This window comes from Nanorana parkeri, unplaced genomic scaffold (genome assembly GCF_000935625.1).
Source record: "Nanorana parkeri isolate BGI_ZX_2015 unplaced genomic scaffold, ASM93562v1 scaffold978, whole genome shotgun sequence".
NCBI classification, from domain to species: Eukaryota; Metazoa; Chordata; class Amphibia; order Anura; family Dicroglossidae; genus Nanorana; species Nanorana parkeri.
In genome coordinates this window covers 424,721-446,456 of record NW_017307246.1, presented here as the reverse complement: position 1 = coordinate 446,456, position 21,736 = coordinate 424,721, and the positions used below count along the sequence as shown (strand labels likewise).

At 39.9% G+C, this 21,736-nt stretch overlaps 1 protein-coding gene across 1 annotated transcript in view; it reads left to right on the top strand.

The window, feature by feature from the left end:
- The window catches only part of ADGRD1 (adhesion G protein-coupled receptor D1), a 486,234-nt gene that overhangs the window by 111,059 nt on the left and 353,439 nt on the right, over positions 1–21,736 (top strand). The window contains exons 15-16 of the mRNA XM_018566815.1: positions 3,637–3,744; positions 9,767–9,842. Of these exons, the coding sequence (XP_018422317.1) occupies positions 3,637–3,744; positions 9,767–9,842 (184 nt within the window). The remainder of the gene's footprint in view (positions 1–3,636; positions 3,745–9,766; positions 9,843–21,736) is intronic.

Sequence of the window (21,736 nt, the reverse complement as noted above, 5' to 3'; positions counted from 1 at the left end):
TCCCCCCACCCCGCCAAAATTCTTCTAAAACTCCCCATGGTTAGATTGCACCCAAGTTATCGGGCATCTATTGATTGAGTGGTGCTTCCAGGGAATTAAGTGTTCAAATATAAAGTATTGTTACAATATTTTAATCTGTTTAGTTTACTGGGTATAAGATAAAGAACATCATTCAAACATTTTTTTTTTCATTGGGGACTAAAATAACTTTCTAAGTTGCAGATATAAAAAGGTCTCTTTATTGTACACTTTACAGTGATGACATGTGTTCCTTTTCTGCAGAAGAATGTAGAAAGGCATAATTAAATTTGTAGCTAAAGATTATATATAGAGTTGAAGCACACATGTGTATAACCATTTCCTTTGAAGTTCAGTAAATATGCGAAGTGATGTTTGATGTTCAGATACAAGGAGCACAGGACCGTGTCACACAATGTTCCAGTAAATGTGTGGGAAAAATAGAACGATGGTCATTTAGTGTGTGAAAATATAATGGTCTTTGTTGCTGTATCATTCATTGGCTGGAAGAAAGCATGGAAAATAGACTGTCTGTTATTAAGCATAATAAACTAACATTAAAGAGCCTTTAGTGTAAGCAAACTGTTTGTACTCAGATACACAGCTCCAAAATATTATATTATTGGTCGGAGAAGTAAGTAAACAGCAAGATAAAAGAAAAAAAATGGCTCACGGGTATATTAATAATTGTATCATTATTTTCACATTGCAAGAATGTAACTACCTGCACAGTAAGAATAGTAATGAAGACAATGTAGAGTATAACATCCATTAGCGGAATAGAACTACGTGAAAACAATTGCCAAAAGAAATACAGATCGCAGGATTTTACCAATTTATTCTGCTTATATAGCCTAGAACTGAGAGTAGTGTACAAAGCAACATAATAAGTGAATGTTTATTCTGCTGGATGAATTTTGCACAGCAATACCATTTTTATTTTCACTCCTTTATTATTTCTACTTTCCTCCCTATTTTAGGCAGTAATATATAAATGAAATGCTGACAAACATATGGTATATTTGTTAGAGAGAACTGCAGTTTGGCAGAATTAGATGCGCACAGGTTAACATTCATTTATAGGCAGTAATGTTTATAATGCTAGTTTTCCAGGGGCCGATACGCATCAGTTGATTCTGGCACTTTTTGTTCAGCTGTGCCATATGAATACATAGGAGAATATTTATGAAGCAGTGAATGTGATATTTACCAATCATTTACTGGTGGGGAATTCATCACAGTCATTAAAAAAAATGCCCCTGGAAGATTCAACTGCAGTGAATGTCATATTCACTACTTTATAAACATGCTCCATAAAGTAATTTTACGCTAGTAGTCCTCATTCAAAGGGCTTCTGTTTGGGAAAGCCACAGAAGCCAACAAAGTAGATTTCATACAGATGCCAGATACGTTGTTTCTATTAAGCACCTGTGTGCACCAAACCTAAAAATGAGGCCACATGTAGATAGTTGCTTCTTTTTTCCATTCTGCTTGTGTCGTGTTTTCCTTACTGCTTGTCTGTTGTGCATTACTTTTTATGTGGGCAAAATATCAAGATAAAGACAGCCATATGTATGACAGTGGACAAGAATCTAAAACTGGCCATTGAAATCAGGAACTGATTAGATGTGCATGTCCAGTCTAACTATCCCACATTGGGGTTGATTTATTTATTATACTGAAGGAGTAAAGCATGTACACATACGCAAAGATTACGTAATCATATACAAGGAGATTTATAAAGTAAAATGATGGCAGTTGGAGTTTTTCGTCACAAGATATTTGTGTTACTGCTTATCAAATCTATTTTTTTTAGTAATAAATACTCTCAAATTAATTCTAGTGCACACAAACATAATATAAAAAACTATTTTTGGATTTTATAAGATGACATTGTTTCAAGTAAATATATACACATGTCAACCCTTAAAATTGTGCACATCTATGGGTGCGCACCCAAAGTGTACGTATGCAATCATACGTATACTACGTGCAATCTAATATTTTATTTATTTTAATGAATCTTTCATTTTTTTACGTTTTTTTTTTTTACTTTAACTTTATTGGTATCACAGGGGGCTGATATCTTCTGGGTTCATTCTTCAATCATCTACTGCTGCTTTGCACCCTGATACACACCATGGAGGTCCCAGACACCCAGGAGGGAAAATCAGCCTGGAACACATGACGCTGGGGGTGGTGGGCAAGGGGGTGTTTGCAGTATCCTCCGCAGCATGTAAAAACGATTTGGCCAGAAATTTGTTTACATCCTGGCACATCCTTGCATGTAGGGTGTAATTGGCCTAATGGGTAATACTCGTATTAAAAATACACATCTTTTAAATAACATGCCGAACATTGGGGCATGTCTTAAACCTGCCTGTGATCATGTAAAGTTGTGCACCTGTACGATGCACTCCTGCAAAAGTGACATTTATAAAAGAACTACTGCCGCTTAATGACCCAGCCCAGGGGATATCCAGCCCTCACCTTACGCAAATGAGTAAGTAATACCATTTGATACTCATTCACAAAAAAATGTAAAAGCAAATAAAAACAAAGACATCATAGAAAAAGTCCTTTGCAAAAAAAAATAACAATGCCCCCTTGGTAAATTTAATATCAGTTACATCATCCAGCAACGTAGATCCAGCAACAATCATGATGAGTGACCCCCCCAATGACACGCTGCAATGATGCTGTTGCCCTGTAGCTACTCCCATTGCAGATGTCTGCCCTCAGCTGGCTGCTGCATGTTAAAAAAAATTGGCCGGAGAAGCTGGGTGAGGTCATTGACCAAATATGGTCATGGCGATATTCGGTTAATGATGTCCACCTGGGAACCCTGTCAGCTTGTTTGCAATATGAAATAAGACAGGGGTAACCTATCATTTAGTTGTGCTAGTACCACTGCTAAATGAATCACTTCCAACTGCATCAGCTGGAGGCATGGGAGGGTGGGTGACCTGGACAAATCTGGCCATTTTGCCTGTGAACAGACTGGGTTCGGGGCAAACTCATGGTTGACCCAAACCTCAGGCTCATCCCTAGTCAACATATTTCCACTTCAATCATTAAGCTAAGGGAAAATTCACTTTGCAAAGGAAGTATGTTGTACTCCTCCTGGACCAGAAGCACTATAGTCCCATAAGCGCTTATATTTAGGAGAATGAAGGAGGGAGGGGGAGTCAGTAGACAGTCTCAGAGCCATAGGAAACAATGGCAATCAGGCAGGTTTTCTTTCTTTTTTTTAACCTGAGCAATCACTTTCCCAAGAATGCTCAGTTAGGGCTACTGTATGCTGCCCTGTAGACAATGTCTGTCGCCTTATCTGGCAAAAAAGACATGATTAGGTGATTGTCATCTATGGGCACTTTAAGATTTTCTACTCAGGGAATTATTAGGATCAGTTAGTTGTAAGGCCATATTTTCTACTTTTCCAATGAATCCACACCTAGACCATTCAGATTAGGAACTAGTTCAGTAGTGCAACCAAACAAGAAGTTGCAACCTTACAGAATGAGAAAAGATGTTCATAGTATGGTTTGCATTGAATATTAATACATATCCACTTTATGGAGTGTAGAAATGTATTCACTGTCATGTGCTAACTTGCAGATTACTCCATGGTGAAGGTGCCTCAGGCTTTGAGTTTGCCACACTACCGATTTCCATCTGAAGGACAGTCTTACATCTCTGTTCCTGGGGAAGCATTTCTAAGCAAATGTAAGTTCACACTACCATTCCTCCTGCAATCCTTACTTTGTCATATATTGTCTTTTTATTTTACACCAGTTCAAGGTAAACTGTAATGATTTTAGGGCAATTTTATTTTTTACAAATTTCAATTTTATTTTAATGCAGAATGCACCCATGACACTGGTTTTGCAGTGCATTATGAGTTTAATAAAGAGAAAACACAGCAATAGCTGTTGCTTTTCAAACTCTCTCTCTAATTAAAACTCTGGAGCTATGCAGAGCAGTAAGAGAAGGGAGACAAGTCACTCCTCTGGCTCACTCAGCTTTGTAAACAGGTGGCTTTCATCAAGGATTAGTTTGCTAAACATGGGAAAGTGAGCCTACAGCTCCACCTACTGACTGGAAAACATAAATATTTAATATTCATGTACACCTATTTATATATTACACATATATTTATAATATATCTCAATTATATACACTTACCGGCCACTTTATTAGGTACACCTGTTAAATTGCTTGGTTACACAAATTGCTAATCAGCCAATCACACGGCAGCAACTCAATGCATTTAGGCATCTAAACCGAGCATCAGAATGGGGAAGAAAGGGGATTTGAATGACTTTGAATGTGGCATGGCTGTTTGTGCCAAATGGGCTGGTCTGAGTATTTCAAAAACTGCTGATCTACTGGAATTGTAACACACAACCACCTCTAGGGTTTACAGAGAATGGCCCGAAAAAAGGAAAATATCCAGTGAGCGGAAGTTGTGTGGACGAAAATGCCTTGTTGATGTCTGTAACGCTTATGCAAGTTTGTAGTTTCAGCACAGCTCGAGAGCCAAGGTTGCCTACCCCTGGGCTAGACAATGTATCTTGCCGTGAATGATACAATTCGGTTATACCATGAACTGGGATAACGGTGATTCAGGTACAATTCTACAACATATGCTCTATGGTGAATGAGAGCGATCGTATGAACTGTGGAACATCATACACACCGTGGAGAATAATACGTAATTGAGTCATGCACAATTTATTGCTGCATTACCTCATGCAGGCAACTCCCTGGACCCAATTATATTTCAACTGATAAACTTATAAGGAAAAGAATATACCAGGAAATACTACCTATAGGTTAATATGTGGTCAGGATGTAGCAGGAATCTGCAGTTCAATATTCTTGCACAGCTTAACTCATACAGTGTAGTTACTTGAAGCAGTGATAGGCACAGTTTTAGTAATTACTGACCTCCCTCGGATATTCCTAACTACGCAATGCAAGCGGTATTAAGTACTTGTAGTTCACACACATCAATCAATAGTCTATTACTGCCATAGAGTTGAGCAAGTGTAATATGATAATATGATGGAATCCTGCTTGCATAGCAAGTGTTACACTCCCTACGGTAGTAATTAGCAGATGAGATTTGTAGTACAACAGCACTTCAATCAAACCAGTCTATTGTTGCAACAGAGAAAAACAATTGTAACACAAAGGGAAATTAATCATGCTTGCGGAATAAAAATGACGTGTCCCATTATAATGAGTGGCAGCTGCGATTTGTAGTTATGCAACTTGAACCCATAACACCTTCACATGAGCTGTGGGCATACTTGCGATTTGGTGGTCTAGGTGCAGCAGCAGCTTCCCAGCTCTTTGAGTGGACATCCCCAGTGTGGAACTCTTCAGATGATTTTCCCCCAGCAGTGACATCCAGCAATAATAGAGAGAGGAGTGGAAGCAGCAAATATTAAGGATGGAGAGCGGTATAGTGACGGAGGGGACGATTGCTCAGCGTCCCCAACAACACTAGGACGCCAAGAAATCGAGAGCCCAGCTGTTTTATCTGACAGCCGGCATGAGCGGGTAGGAGCGGTATGTAACTGCCAACGTGACAGAGAAGGATCGAGGCGATGCCGCTGGAGTGGGTGGAGCCGGATCGAGCGGAGGTAAGTTTATTACAGTGTCGGAGGTCAGAGGAGAGTGGGCAGACTGGTTCGAGATGATAGAAAAGAAACAGTAACTCAAATAACCACTCGTTACAACTAATGTATACAGAATACCATCTCTGAAAGCACAACACGTCGAACCTTGAATCAGATGGGCTACAGCAGCAGAAGACCACACCGGGTGCCACTCCTGTTAGCTAAGAACAGGAAATGGAGGCTACAATTCACACAGGCTCTATTGTCCATATTGTCAAAATTGGACAATAGAAGATTGCCTGGTCTGTTGAGCCTCGATTTCAGCTTCAATCTTCAGATGGTAGGATCAGAATTTGGTGTAAACAACATGAAAGCATGTACCCATCCTGCCTTGTACAGTATCAATGGTTCAGGCTGGTGGTGGTGTAATGGTGTGGGGGATATTTTCTTGGAACACTTTGGGCCCCTTAGTACCAATTGAGCATTGCTTGAACGCCACGGCCTACCTGAGTATTGTTGCTGACCATGTCCATCCGTTTATGACTACAGTGTACCCATCTTCTGATGGCTACTTCCAGCAGGATAATGCACCATGTCACAAAGCTCACATCATCTCAAACTGGATTCTTGAACATGACAATGAGTTCACTGTACTCCAATGGTCTCTACAGTCACCAGATCTCAATCCAATAGAGCACCTTTGGCATGTGGTGGAACGGGAGATTAGCATCATGGATGTGCAGCTGACAAATCCGCAGCAACTGTGTGATGCTATCATGTCAATATGGACCAAAATCTCTGAGGAATGTTTCCAACACCTTATTGAATCTATGTCACAAAGAATTAAGGCAGTTCTGAAGGCAAAAGAGGGTCCAACCCAGTACTAGCAAGGTGTACCTAATAAAGTGGCCGGTGATTGTATATTTTTTATGATGTTCCTATGCCTGAACATGGTTACCTGGTATAAAAAGAATACATTATACAAAATACTCTACATTACCTTTAAAGCCACACTCTGGGCCAAGCACTCATTGATCAGCATAGTTACCTGACTGTGCTGACCAATGGCAAGCGATTCTGACCAATGAGAAGCGGTCCTTAACAGTGAGTGCTCCTTAACAGTGAGTGCTCACCATTTCTGAGCAGAATTTTAAATACAGAGCACAGGGCTGTGCTGCTGTGTACAGTGTACAATTGTATTCTGGCAGCCGCAGAGGAGAAGGAATGTTCGCTGACAGTTAAGAGTAGTGGTGGTGGGGGGTGGTGGTTTGTGGAAAATATAGTTTAGTTTTTTTTAAGGCAAAACATAGGTTTTTAGACATATTTCTACTGTAAACATAGACCTTGTTTTAGACCTTTGGATTGAGAATTTGTTTTTTAATTTGTGGAAATTGCTAAGAATAAACCTTTAGCTTTAAATAGATATGTGACATCTGTAAAGTACTTTTGTAAAGAGCAGTTTAGGTTTAAGTCATATTTAAACATAAAATGGACTTACATTTTGTAGAAATCAGAACATTTTAAGTTTTATTTTGTTTTCGTTTTCAGTAAAATGCGAATTATACATTCAGAATCCTTTAAAAAAACGTTCTTCTGTCGCTATACATTATGCAATGATGTGGTGCTTCCCAGCAGTGAAAAAGTAATTTAAATAATTTATATCTCTTAGCGTTGTGGAACTTGATATATCTTTTTCAAACCTAACCTTTTCTTCATCAGAAGGGCAATGAATTTGTTGAAAGAAAAGCTGGCTCTTTTTTTTTCTTTTTCCATTAAATCACCATGCCTAGCAGGCCACAGTGGCAGTGATGTATTTAAAATAAGGTGCCATTATGTTTGCATTTTGTGCTATCAGTCTCTGATTCATGATAGGTTCTTCACACTTTAAATGAACTCAAAGCTTGTCATTCAGAAATCACTAGGCAGCTGCACAGTCAGTGCCAATGGGAAGATGAGGTGATATTAAAATAAGGCAGTGAACGGAATCTGACCAGCTGGAAGAGAGTTAGGGCACAAATAGACTTTGCATAGTATATGCTTCAGATATCCACATTTATGAGTTAGAGCGTAATGGCCAAGACACTACATCTACATTGAGTTTAAAGTGTGATCATTATTTCAAATGTCAGGTGGGAATGGATAAATATTCACTGTAGGGTGCCTAGAGAAATGCTGATATTGTGTACATTAATTAAGTTGAATTACTAATAAAACACCTGAATTTACCATATAAAGAACAGGAGAAATCATGTTTACTGAAAACAGATCCCAATATAAATAAAACCAGTCCAAAGTAGGTTGATGCAGCTTAGAAGGAACTCAAATGCAGATCAGAAGCAGGTCAGAAGGAAGTCAACTTCAGGACAAATGCAATTGTCACCAAATTAATGATCTCAAAAATGTCTCTCTAATTATTATTTTCTCTAATTGCATGCTTGAGGATTTGGATAGGAAGCTGCACATGCCCGTTTAAACAAGTCCAAAGCCCTTCGACACATGCTATTAAACTAATGTAACGGTACAGCTTTGCCTCTTTCAAAAAGGTGTAATTGCTGCCATTCAGTTGTATTCTCTCCCTATCACAGAAGAAATGTCAGCTGTAAGGCCCCCATGTTGACTGCCCAGTCTCTTGCCTGAGTTCAAGGCTGATAACTAAAACCTGGCCCATGCTCCCGAAGAAGTGCAACGCTGTCAACTAACAAAACCTTTACTTTTCTATTATCTAAACTTGAAGGTACATTTGTTATGACAATTTTCTAAATGTCTGTGTAAGCACTATGTTCAGGCAATAGATAAAACAGCTGTACATCGTCACACTCAGAGTGACATTTCTGCTTTGACAGAAAGAACACAAGTATATATTGATGTGTCATGTAATTCCTGAAAGGTAAGGCTAGACTATTATAACCATTCACAAATTGAACTTTATGTAGTTACAGGTGTATATTGGTACCTGGTTTTCTTAAACTTTTACCAAGAAAATGCAATCCATTCCTCCAAAAAGCTGACTTTCTTAATGGTTCTGTAAATACCAGAGAGTAAAACCTAAAAACTAAATTAACCTTTGTGGTCAACGTTAACTTTACATTATCTGCAATTGGGAAGCTGGCACAGGGTTTGGGTGTTTTCCCCTTAAAGTGGAAGTAAAGTCTTCTTATCAAAAATTGCAGGCAGGTTTTTTTTAGACCGAAGAGACTTTGAAAGCTTCCATCTGCCTGTCAACAGTTGTTTTTAATGCGCACTGAGCTGCAATGCAGGAATTACATAATGCTAGCCTGCCCAATCAAGAGGCCAAAAACACTGAGGGCCGGTGCACACCTAGGCGATTTATCGCGCGATATCGCGCAAAACACAGATTGGCATTGAAGTCAATAGAGACTGCTCACACCTTTGCTGTTTGTCGCGCGACCAAAATCGCCTGTCGCGCGAAAAGGTGCAGGAGCTATTTTATGGGTCCCATAGACATCTCTATGCATTGAAAAACGCGGTTTACAATGTACAGTTGCACAATCGAAAACCCACAACAACCGCGCAAAAACAGATCGCCTAGGTGTGAACCTAGCCTCAACCTGGAAGAAAACTGGGTGAAGATAGAAGCACCGGCGATGGAGGGGATCGTCTACAAGGAAGTCGGTTATAATGTGCTAATATGCTTTTATACATACAAGCAATGCTTCTAATATATTTATCTAGTTTTCTGTCTCCTTTTCTTCTAAATTCTTACAAAGTATTCCTTTACAAAAACTAAACATCTGTCCACACCACCACTTCTCTCCCTGTTATGCTATGTAAAAAGCAAGTTAGGATTCAAATCGCTGAAATCATTTCAAAATTGTTTAGGTTTTACTATTTAGAGAGCACTTTTTTGGTTATTTAGGTGACTGTAACAGCTTGGACGTGGCCTAATTCTTTTTAAGACTCTAGCAGCTCAGGAAAGGAGTGGCAGAAATAGAATGTAAAGAATGTTTTCGAGCATGTAAAGAACTTGGTTTTCACAACATAATGCTGTCAATTATTGAGTTGGTGTGATGTGTTGAAAGTGATCTTTAATTAACAGAATATTTCATGTTTGCGTGAGACATGTGTGTAATGTTTTCCATTTAACTCTTTTTTTATTCAAGCTCGCACCACAATTGTTGGGTTGCTGTACCATACAATGCATCGACACTACAAGCAGATTAAACCTAGTGATACGAGGTATGTTCTTAGTGTTGAAAAACTGTCGTTCTCTGTAAATAAAAACTTCACTTGGCCTAAAGCAACTGTCAGACCACTAACATTTTACTAAAAAGCTTTTCACCTGATTTTCGGTAGTTTATTTCCTTTTTTTCAGTTTTCAAAGTCACTCACACAAAAGCTGCCCAAATTATCCAGCAACTAGGCAATAACAGTTAGAGAATGAAAGTTCGATTGTGATTGGTTCTCGATTCATAATTCTTGTGAAAAGTAAATCGATAAATAAGGCACAGCATTTCCACACTTTTGATTGCTGTTTACAGGTAAAGGTCAATCCACAATCCAACCACTGTTGGCGAAGCAGCTTGTAATGCCTTGAGATGCCTCTGGAGCTTTCTGACAGAGCTAATGGGAAATGCATGGGAAATCTCAGTACAGATATTTAAAAGTGTTGAGTCCTCAGTAATTTTTTTAAAATCTCTAACCCTTAAAGGAGAACTATGGGGTTAGGGCTTTTTCCCATAGTTCTCCTTAGGGTAACGGGAGGACACAAACTAGTGCCCTCCCATCACCCTAAGCTCAGTATACCGTGAGCTACAGCTAGCGGTATACTGAGACGCCGCAGTATACCGCGAACTACAGCTTGCGGTATACTGAGACGCCGCAGCTGCGTAAGCGACAGCTGGCTCTGCCTATCTAGAGGCAGAGCCAGCTGTACCCGCCCCCTCCCCCGTCCGTTCCGCCAGTCAGTGCTGGAGGATCGGAGGGGGGAATCCAGCCACTCCCCTGTCACGGCAGAGAGCTGTGACAGGATCGAGAAGTGAGCGAACGCCGGTATGTGTTCGCTCACTTCCCGATCTACTGAGCCGACCTGTGACAGTCTCATTGTCACAGGTCGGCTAGAACTATGAGGTGAGTGAAAAGCACTCACCTCATAGTTCTCCTTTAACATATGTGACTTCCAGCTTTCCCATAATGCAGTTAGGCCTAAAGCCATAGCGGCAAGCCTCTCTAAGAGATAAGACAATATTCGCACACATTTTTTTCCTTATTCAATAAAGATGCAGATAAGTGTATTTACAGTCACAATACTCCACATTTGATATGGACCAGTAAAAGAAAATGTTCTTTATAAAAGAGGTGATACTTTCACAGGTTGTGGTTCCTTAGGGTGCCAATGACTGCGTACCTACAGCCATCAATGATGAAAATCTAGCTTTGACTTTTGTGCTTGACAGTTTCCTGCATTAAGATCAATCATTCTCTTCTGCAGACATTTTTAAAAAGGCCTTGAGATGTTTATGAAATAGAGATGCTTTGATGGTGCAAAGTCTTTATATTGCAATGAAAGATCATTCTTCAGATTTTTTTATTGAAGATAATGAATACTGCTAGGTTAAGAGTGGCCTAAATGTTTAATGAAATAGTTGAACATTTTTTAGAACTTAGCAATATCTATATATTTGATCTTGCTAGGTTATTTTCACCACTTTCATAGTATAGCAAAAAGGAGCAAAGAATGTGTCCAGAAAGTTGTTACAATTTTGTTTTCAACATTGGCCTCTAAATCTTTTTTGGGTTAGCACAATACGTAATCACATTAGCTATGGTTTCTAGGGATGAGTGATCCAATTCATCTGCATTAGGATTTGCAGAAGCCGGATGCCTGCACAACTATTTGGTTGAACTGATAAAAGGGAGTAGTGTCTCCAGCTATGGTAGTGAGATGGTATGGGGGTTCAGTGGACACTTTCAGAGTTAATTTCCCCCAGCAATTATCCAGCATGGGTGTTTCTATGGTAAATATTGCTTATGGCAAGTGCTGAAATTGTGCTCCTGTCAAAACACCTGACAGCCTCATTCTGGCACACCCAGACACACATGCTATAGCTGTTAGCCAGCACACTCGAGTGCTAGTGATGTCTATCGTTAGCTAGCACACATAGACACACACTTACACTGCTGAGCCTGTAAAGTTGGTGCAAAATAAGAAATGTACAGCACAGTGTACAGAATGATGCAGTGTGGAATACAACATGCACAACAAGGTGCATGGAAGGAGGTGACACATACAGGGGTCACATAGCATGGCATATGGAATAAGGCAGTGCAGAATAGGGAATGCACTAATATGGTATAAGGAATGAAGTGGTGCAGAGTAGGGATCATACAGCATGCCGTATGGAATAATCTGGAACAGAATAGGAATTGTACAGTATGTCATATGGAAGGAGCCGGAGCAGAATAGGAAACGTACAGCATAGCATATGTAATGAACCTGTAGACCTCCATCAGCATGGACCCACAACTGATTGCAGTGACAGCTTAGCCAACCCATCCCCCAGGGATAAAGAGAAGTGTATGCTACTTTAGTTATATTACGGCCCATTCAGACTTCCATCAGCGTGGACCCTAACTGATTGCAGTAAAAGGAAAGCTTATTGATCCCCGGTCCAAAGGATGAAGAGGAGTGTATCTCTTTTTAGTTAAGCTGTGCCCCATTCAGACCTTCCTTCAGCACAGACCAGTGGCGGACCTAAGGAACAAAGGGCCCTAGTGCAAGATTTTTTATATGCGGAGTACCTCAACACAGGCAGATGCAGAGGATATCAACAGGGGCAGATGCAGAGAGTCTCAGCAGGTGCAGATGTGGAGGATTGCAGCGGGCCAGATGTAGAGGGTCTCGGCAGATGCAGAGGGTCTCAGCAGGGGGCAAATGCAGAGGGTCTCAGAAGGGGCAGATGTGGAGGATCGCAGCAGGGGCAGATGTGGAGGGTCTCAGCAGGGGCAAATGCTGAGTGTTTCAGCAGGGAAATTGTGTGGGCCAAAGCTCCCAGAAGGCTTCCCAGGGTCCCCAGCAACCGCAGGACCTTACTGCAGCCACTTCAGTTTGGAGTGCTGGACCATGCCTCCTCCAATGGGGGGGGGCAGGATTGGATCTCATTGGGCCCCCCCCCCCAGCCTTGGGCAATGGTGTCGGTCTGCCCCCGACATAGACCTGCTGAGATTGCATTTACCAACAGCTCAGCCAGTTGCTGCTGTCATGAAAGCAAACAGCCGGGGCAGAGGAATGCTTACATTACTTACTCTCTGCATTAGATAGTGTTATCAGTCAGAGCCTGGCAAAATGAAGTGATTAGTGTTGCTTCCTTTGCACCACCTCTTTGTTTACATGTGAGAGCAATAAGTGGCTGCGCTGTCAGTGAGGTTCCACACTGATGGGAAGTCTAAATAGGGCACAGTTTATCTAAAGGGACAAACACCACCTCTTTCCCAGAGTGGTGCAGCCCCTCCCTTTGCCCAAGTGATGCCCAGGGCACGCGCTCTGCCTGCCATACCCTAGATGTGTCACTGTACAGCATTTATATCTAGGTAGCACAGGTATCTAAATCCAATTACCATAGACTATGTAGATGTGGATTGTCCAAGAACAAGATGGAAAGTGTGAAAGTTGTGGAACCACCCTGTTATGTAAATAGAAAAAGGTAGTTCCTCATCTTTCACCCTTCCCATCCTGTTCTTGGACGATTAACTGCATAATTCGCACACAGCAGCGAAGGGTATCCCAACCACCTCTTTTAAATGGTTATTTATGACAGAATTGAATACTTCAGTCCAAAAAGAGAAAATGTAATTCAAGTAGTTATAAGGTCCACTGCTTACTAGTAAAATGTTTTCTTTTCTTAGCGACCTGTTCTTGGTTCTGTCAATTTACAGTCCATGGTGATTAAATAAAGGTATCTGTGTGACCTGTGAGGATATAAATGCTGGGGTATCTTCGTAACACTCATTAAAACTGAAGAAGTGGCTTGGAGAAGCTATCAAATGTCTTCAACATTACAGAACAAGTCCAGTCAAATGTGACTAACTACTACTAGCTGCACCGTGTATGATACATTTTTGACCCTTCACACTTTTACAAGGAAAAGTGAAGGATATGATTTTTCCTAATGAATGCCTCCGGCTAAATAAGTTGCTCATTATTACTTTGTTTAAGTGCAGAAAGGGGCCAATACATACAAATGATGTTTAACTTCAAGATATTCTTTTACTTCTATTGAACTTTTCTGAGATTAACATACAATCTGCAGTTGAAATTATACAATCCATATCATGAGTTGGTGAGGATCTACTTTGGCAGCCTCAGGGTTCAGAGATAGATCTTTCTGTTTGATAAGAAGAAACTTTCTGAAGAAACAGTTACACCTTGTACAAAAGGAGGTTTCAGACTTGGTAATCAGCCATATTACATGAAGAATACTGACAGAACCAAGAACAGGTTGCTAAGAAAAGAAAACATTTTACTTGTAAGCAGTGGCCCTTATAACTACTTGAAATAATTTTTCTCTTTTTGGACTGAAGTATCCAATTCAGTCATAAATAAGTATTTAACCAGTTGACATCCGCGGTGTTAAACCCCCTTCCCATCCAGGCCATTTTTCAGTATTCAGCGCTGCGGTACTTTAACTGACATTTATTCCGTCATGCAGCGCTGTACTGAAATGAATTTTATACCCTTTTTTGGGGACAGATAGAGCTTTCTTTTGGTGGTATTTATTCACCACTGGGGGTTTTATTTTTTTACTATATTAAGGAAAAATTACCGAAATTTAAAAAAAAAAACAGTTTCCCCTATATTAAATGATAAAACATTTATTATTACCCAATTTTTTGGTAAAATATAAAAGATGGGGTCACGTCGGGTAAAAAGACACTAAACATGTCAAGCCTTAAAATTGCGTGCGCGCGCGAAACCTCAAAAAACGATAATACCCAAAATTGGCCCTAGGCGACGCTTTAAAAGCTGTTACCGCTCATCAGTTTAGTGTTATCAGTGATTGATGGCCCTAAAATGATTGCTCTCACTGCGACGTTCGCGGCGATATGTAACATGTGTAGCGCAATTGTAATTTTTGCGCGCTGGGGCACCGGACGCGTATTTACATTTATAGGCGCGTAAACGTGGGGGTGGGGGAGTTAAACATTTTGGGGGGGTTTTTTCCCCTTTTTTTGGGGGTGGTGGTGTGCCGCGATGCTGCAGTGCCGTCCGTCCGTTTTTTTACTACGGGCGGATGGCAAGAGGTTAAAAGAGGTGGTTGAGATACCCCTTAATGCTTCAGTATCTTGCTAGTCGGCCACGCTGGCAATGCCTGCACTCAATCAGATTGTTAAGGTGTTCAGGTATTTTGAGGCCGACTAGCAAGATACTGAAGCTTGACCCAGTGGGAGATTCCTCCACTGTTTTTAAACTTTGGAGAAAGCAAGCAAAGGATTATCATACAAACTTTGTTTTATGAGAAGTTACCTCAGTGCTGCAAATCCACAGTGTTAACTACCATACCACTGTGCTCTTAAATCCTCTTAAATTAACTTCAGCCGTCCGAGTTCATGCTTTCGTTTATCTGCATATATTAGTATAAGTGCTATGATTTTATCTTGCTGTCTTGCTTCATATGATGTTTTAGAAACATAATCTTTTCCAAGTGACAGATAAGTACTTACTGTGCAGGATTTGAGAGTAACATCTTTAAATCATTTAGAAGCTAAAAATGTGAATTCCATCGGGTTCAGCTAAGAAGCTCATGTCAGTTCAGTGTTCATTGACTTTAGCTTTATTAAATCTGATAACATTTGTTAAGGAGAGTTTCCGCAGTATGCATTGCTTATGCCAATATTATCATACGCAGATAAAAAAGGGTAAACTGTTATGGAATTAGCATGCCATTCTAACAAAACCAACCCCTGGGGCAATCAGTGCAGAAAGTGCTATTTTGGCATTAAAATATATTTATTTTGCAAAGGAACAAAACTAAAGAACAGAGTTCATTTCTGTTGAAAAACTTACAGCTATGCAAGATTTTTTGAATCCATCACTGGAGCCATTACTGTAGGCAGCCCATGAAAGCATCAAGGAATTTTAGTACATGACTCTCAGCAATTAGATTAATCGCATCTGAAGATAAAGCTGGATAAAATTACTCGAATAGTAAACATTGCTGTGTCCTTTGCATTAATGGTTCTGCAGCGGTCACTTCCACTTGAATGATGTATTGTGGTTAGGTATCAGCTTTTAGTAAAGTAGTGCCAGTGACTAATTATATATAATAATTACTCATCACCACTACACAACAACTTTTCAAGAATTATGGCTTTCTGTGCTCGTTTTCCTTGGCCACAGCCTACCTTCTCCTGTGTGATAATTTATAAGAATGCTTATTACTAAAGAAACACCTTCTAAGGCTTTCAGCCTTATACTGTATCACTACTTGCACTCTCCCGCACTGGCCAACTTTAAACTGCTGTATCCACTGCAGTATTTAATTGTTGTAATAAAACCCTAACCTGTGCTTTTTGTCTCTAGTAAATTTGGGCCTAGCCTTGCTGAATAAAATTGTCCTGCGCCTGGCCAGTTTTACACTGTAGTATCACCCGAGGTCTTTTAATTGCTGTAAAAAACACCTGCCTGTACTTCTTTTCTCCAGTGTATTTCAACAAATTATCCATGCTTAAAATGTCTTGCTGCTGACTAATTGTATACTGTTAGATCGTATGTGTTCTTTTAATTCTTAATGAGAGTTTAAAATTGGCCAGCAGCAGGACAGTTTGGCATTAGCAAGAACAGGGACAGCCTCAGCAAACTACTGGATGATTTTTATCTACCAGGCCAAGGCAATCCTTTTACCACTTGATGAAAATAGCACATGTCACTGCTGATACTACCTGATATAAGCCTTTTTTTCAAACTGCAAGTAACTAGATTTGGATACTGCTTCTAAATGTAAGCCAAGCTAATTGGCAAAAGAAAAAAAAATCAACTTCACAGCCAAATATCCGCTACCAGTTTAAGCTGGTGCTTACACTGTCAATTAAAATTGTACATTTTTGTAACACCATTGGAGAGATTTCCCTTCACTTCTTTAGGGTATCACCCAAGCATGTTATTTAAAGGATTTGTGTATTTTCAATGTTGTCCACAATGATGCATGAAAAGACCAATTCTATATATATATATATATATATATATTTTCATTGACTTATTTTTTCCATTGTCCATTGGTACATGTGCCAATGGCAGTGCCCAGTGTCTTTTGTTAAGAGTAGTTTACCTACTGGCCCTACCAGAACTTCCTAACAGAATTTACTGCCTATAGACTGTAATAGGATTCAGAGAGAAGTTCAGGTTTGCAGAATTCTCTGAACCCTCAATGAATCAATTCCAGGAGGTTCACTCATTCCTATTCACAATCAATGTTAGGAAAGACATCATTGGGAAGCAGATGATAACTGGAGTGCCCATAAAAATGTTTATGCTATTTTGTGCCAAAATCACCCCAGACAGTTGAAAAACTGGGACATAACGCATAATCTTATATAGCGAGTATGTGTGACAAAAGGTATAATTTAGCTAAGCAAATCATTGCCATTGTTCATTATATTTTATATACAGTATTTCTAATCCATCTAAATGTTTCTTACCCATGTCTACCCTTCACTGAATGTGGTAGGTGGTTCTCACTCCTAGGTAAAAGGTGGCGTACACCTGAAATCGACATAATCATGTCAGGCTATTTATTTGTGGAAATCCGAACTACTGGGTGCTTCCAGATCAGACAATACAGGTTGTGCCCAAACAACCTTATACAGGTTTAGGTAGTCATATATCACATTGTATCACACGTGGTCTTGTTTCAAATCTTTCTTTCTTTGATTTTACCTGCTGATGTATATAGTAAGCAAGCCCTTACCAGGAGGATAGGTTTTGGATACATAGCTTATCTTCAAAAGATGAAAATCCTTTGAACCAATAAAAGTTAAACACTTGCATTAATTTAGGCAAAGTTATATAAATGGCATTTGAATAGATACTACCGGGTGGAAGTTTTGCAAACATTTTACTACTAGAAGGAGTCCAACTAACAAAACATGTTGTAGGATTTGTAAGGTGAAGGCTCGGTTGGCCCACCAGGTTTTTTGACAAGACTTAGATTGAGTTGATGTTGTTCACAATGTGACAATGAAAATGATGTTCGTGTGGCTGATTCTTTTAAAGTCCAGCCAAAACCTTTATTTTCTTTAATTTTGCACAGAGCATGGAAGAATTAGTACTTTTGTTGGGTTTTTGCTGCTATCCGGGGATCCGGGCCCTAGGGGGAGTAGGGAAAGTTTCGAACCACCTGTCAGATTCTATTTCTATCTGTATCCCAGTTGCAGATTTAAAAAAAATTCCTGTTTGGTGAAACCTTTTCAACAGGGTAGAAAGTAATGGTTAGTCGTATGAACTGGACCCTGGGTAGTAAAAACCCAACAGGTGTTCTAAGCCTTGCATACTATATTCAAAATGAGAAAAAATAAGTTTTTGACATAAACCCTTTAAGCATTACTCCAGATAAATTTTTTATTTTAGTTTTAGAGTATGGAAGGGTAGGAACCTCTGTCAAGTTTTTTTATTATTATTATTTCTGTAACCCCTAGGGGGATTTTACACTTACTTCTTGTGTGGTCTCCAAGGGGGCACAGACAAGAAGAAATTTTTTTTTTAACTCAGATTTAGTATTTTATTTCTGTCATTGACTATATTGGTGATATCACCTCACTTTTTGTGGTCACCAGGACAAGAAGTGAGGTGAAATCTCCCCAACAAAGACAGCAATAAAAACCTAAGGTTATACGCATTTCCAACTCTAACCAAAATCATAAAATATGTTTTGGCTGGAGTTGGGCTTTAAATGTAGAGAAAAGGACCTTTCACGGCTGTACTTAACATGTCTTCTCTGACCAGAGTTTAATTTGTTTAACTGTAATTTCCCTTTAGAGAGAACAAACTTATTTAAAATTGAATTATAGAACTAACTTCCTGGACAGATTCTGGGGTCCTGTCCAAACATGTTAATTATGCTAGGATGTTAATGGTATGCATAGCGGAATTATTAACTGTTACCCAGTACCCCATGCAATTATGTTATCATTCCTTTATGGATTCTTTTTATTGCTTGTTCAGTAAATGATGAGCTGAATATTTATGTGTCCACATTCACCACCCTGAATGTAATAAAGGACCACACTGCACATGGCCATGTGAATGATTATATCTAATGTTTAAAGTACAACTCAAGCCAAAACCTATTTTGGATAGAGTGGTCAGGTGTCCCCATTAGGGAGATTCTGCCTCGCTATTTGTCCTGGTGACCATTACCAATGAAAATAAATATAAAAGAAAATCCCAAATTATGAGTTGTTATCAGAACAGGAATAGATGGGAAATCTTTAATTGGGGGCACTAGTTTTGATAACCCTGATGAACTCCAGTTACTTCTGTCTCATGGAGGGATTTCCTTTCACATCCTGTTGTGGCTATTGGACAGAAGTGAAGGAAAATTGCTCCAAAGAGACACAGATGGCAATAAAAGCAGACGCTGGTTATATCCCTTCCTTGTTCTCAAAAACGTTCTGGCTCTAGTTCAATTTTTAAAGCCAGAAATATAAAAATTTGCAGAGAAGGAAGGGATTTTTGCCAGAAGAGACAAGTCCCTGCTAAATCTTTTTTCCCTAAACAAACTTGCGCCACTTTGTGCAGTGTACACACTCAGCCCATTCACGGCATTTCTAAGATGCAGTGAATTAGCAATGCATCGAGCTGTTTTAGGAAGCCAGAATCAAGTGCCTGCTCATGTGCATGGGCACAGTTTGGTGCATACAATTGTGCATTGTCTCAACACGCGGACGTGTTGTCAGGGAACCAAAAAACCAGACAGTAACTAAAGTGCAGCTTAAAAATAAAAGTTTATTGAAAGTAACAATAAAGAAAAATGGCAAGGATATTGTTGATGCCAAGCCAGAGGTCAGATGCCAAAGCAGGTACTCAGCCAAACCAGCTCCTGGAACACAGAGAGCAGAATCAATAGAAACAAAGCCAGAGTCAGGAACCAGGAGAGCAGTCAGCCAGAGCCAGGGTCATACACAGAGAACAGGAACAACAGCAGATCACTTGGTAGATCTAAACACATGTAAGGGTGGAGACTAAATGGACCAGTGGAAGGTTTAATAGTGAACTGGTGTTGCATCATCACGCTGAGACAAGAATTTGCAAGAGTTTTCCACTAGCCGAACAATGATGTATGATGAATTTGGTCATAAGAGGGTGCCAAAAAGGAACAAACAGTGTCAGACACACTGCACACCAGCCATGCTGCAGCTCAACTGGACGAGGAAGGGTAAGAAACCCTGACACGTGTTCATGCACAGACTATGGTGCCAAATGGGCTATTTAAGGATGAGACATCTTAGCTTCCATGCTGAGTGATCTTCATCTGTACCTTGCTGTTGAAGTTCCTGTTTCCGGTATCCTGACTGTGATCTCTCATTACCGAACCGACTTGCCTTGCCCTTCCGATTGCTGTTCTGTACCCTTGACCATGGCTGGTTCTTGACTTCGCTGCCCACAAGTTATCAACCTGGCCTGTCCCTGACTACATTTTGTCTGCTGTTCTGGTACCTTATTGCCTGATTGTTGTTGACTTGGCTTGACCTGGACCTCGCTATCAAAGATCTCTACTCTTTACCTTCTGTCTGCACTACTGATCCCAGCATTCATGGTGACTACGCTATCTTCCAGCACCCATGCCACTCTTTGTCCTTGAGCACCTGTTCCACCCTCCAGGGGTTATTGGACTGGAGAGGCCACCCTCGTCATCTCATGCTTCCCCTAAGGTATGTGACAGGGAGGAGGTAACTCCTGTGCACATGCGTGGGAGTTACATCTTAAGTGGTCACCCAATGGCCAAAGAGGAAGCACATGGAAACCAGAAGTGTCGGTGATAGAAATAGTGGCGAAGGGGAACAGTGGCGATTAGGGCAAAAACACAGCCTTCACACAGAGGTTTACTTGCGAGTTAACAGTCATTCTCGGAAATTTTATCATTTCAAAAAAATATAGACTTTATATACTACACACTTTAAATAATGTAAAATAAATTGGCCTTCAGCTAGAAGAAAACACTCACAAGCAACTGTTGTTTGTGCAGTTTCAAATTATGGAAGACAAAGAATTAGCCATAGAAATAAAACATGGCAGTTTTGCAGTAACAGTGTTGTTAACCATCATATTTTTATCTCTTCTGGAATTTATGATTGGCAATGGTTTCCGTGAGCTCCCATTTGATTTCTGCATATTGTCATGTCTTGACAGGGCAGGCTGTTGTCCAGTCTCTATTTATATATGTGTCTACTTAGTGTAACAGGGTGAAGTAGGTTAAACACTTTCTGGTTTTATTTAGTGCCTTTTTTTCCCCTCCTGCAAAACTAAACATTTCCCCGGAAATCTCTGGTTGATATATAATATAGCTTTGCACACAATTTAAAACTATTCTAGGCTAGTGATCTACCCCGTTCCTATTATTCTTCAGCTCAGGAATGCTAACTTTACCGCATGGGGAATCCGTAATTCGTTTTTTCGACACTTCAATTACCTGCTTATCATTATTTCATTTTCTGAGGACGGTACAACCTTCCTATCCGTGTTCCCCCGTGTACCCATGCTTGTATGCATGCTCCATGACAAATATAGATTACACTGGTGCAGCCACTTTTGTTATTTTACATTTTGCAGATCTGAAGGATCGTGCAGTGCTGCCTTTCGTGGGCATATCACAGATCCTGAGTCCAAAAATGGAATGGCTGTGTGATCCGGCTCTGAGCTACATGAAGTCATTCATCACCCGTTTTATCAAAGGAATTACATGTATAACCCTCTGTGTGCCAGAAAAATGACGATTAGTACATTGTCTTGTTAAACTGTAGTGTAAAATAATTAACATTTCATATTGACAGATAATGCAATACGTTTAATTCAGTAAGATGGATGAGACCACTCATTTTGTCTCCTGATGATTTTCTCCTAAAAACGTTTAAAGTTGAAC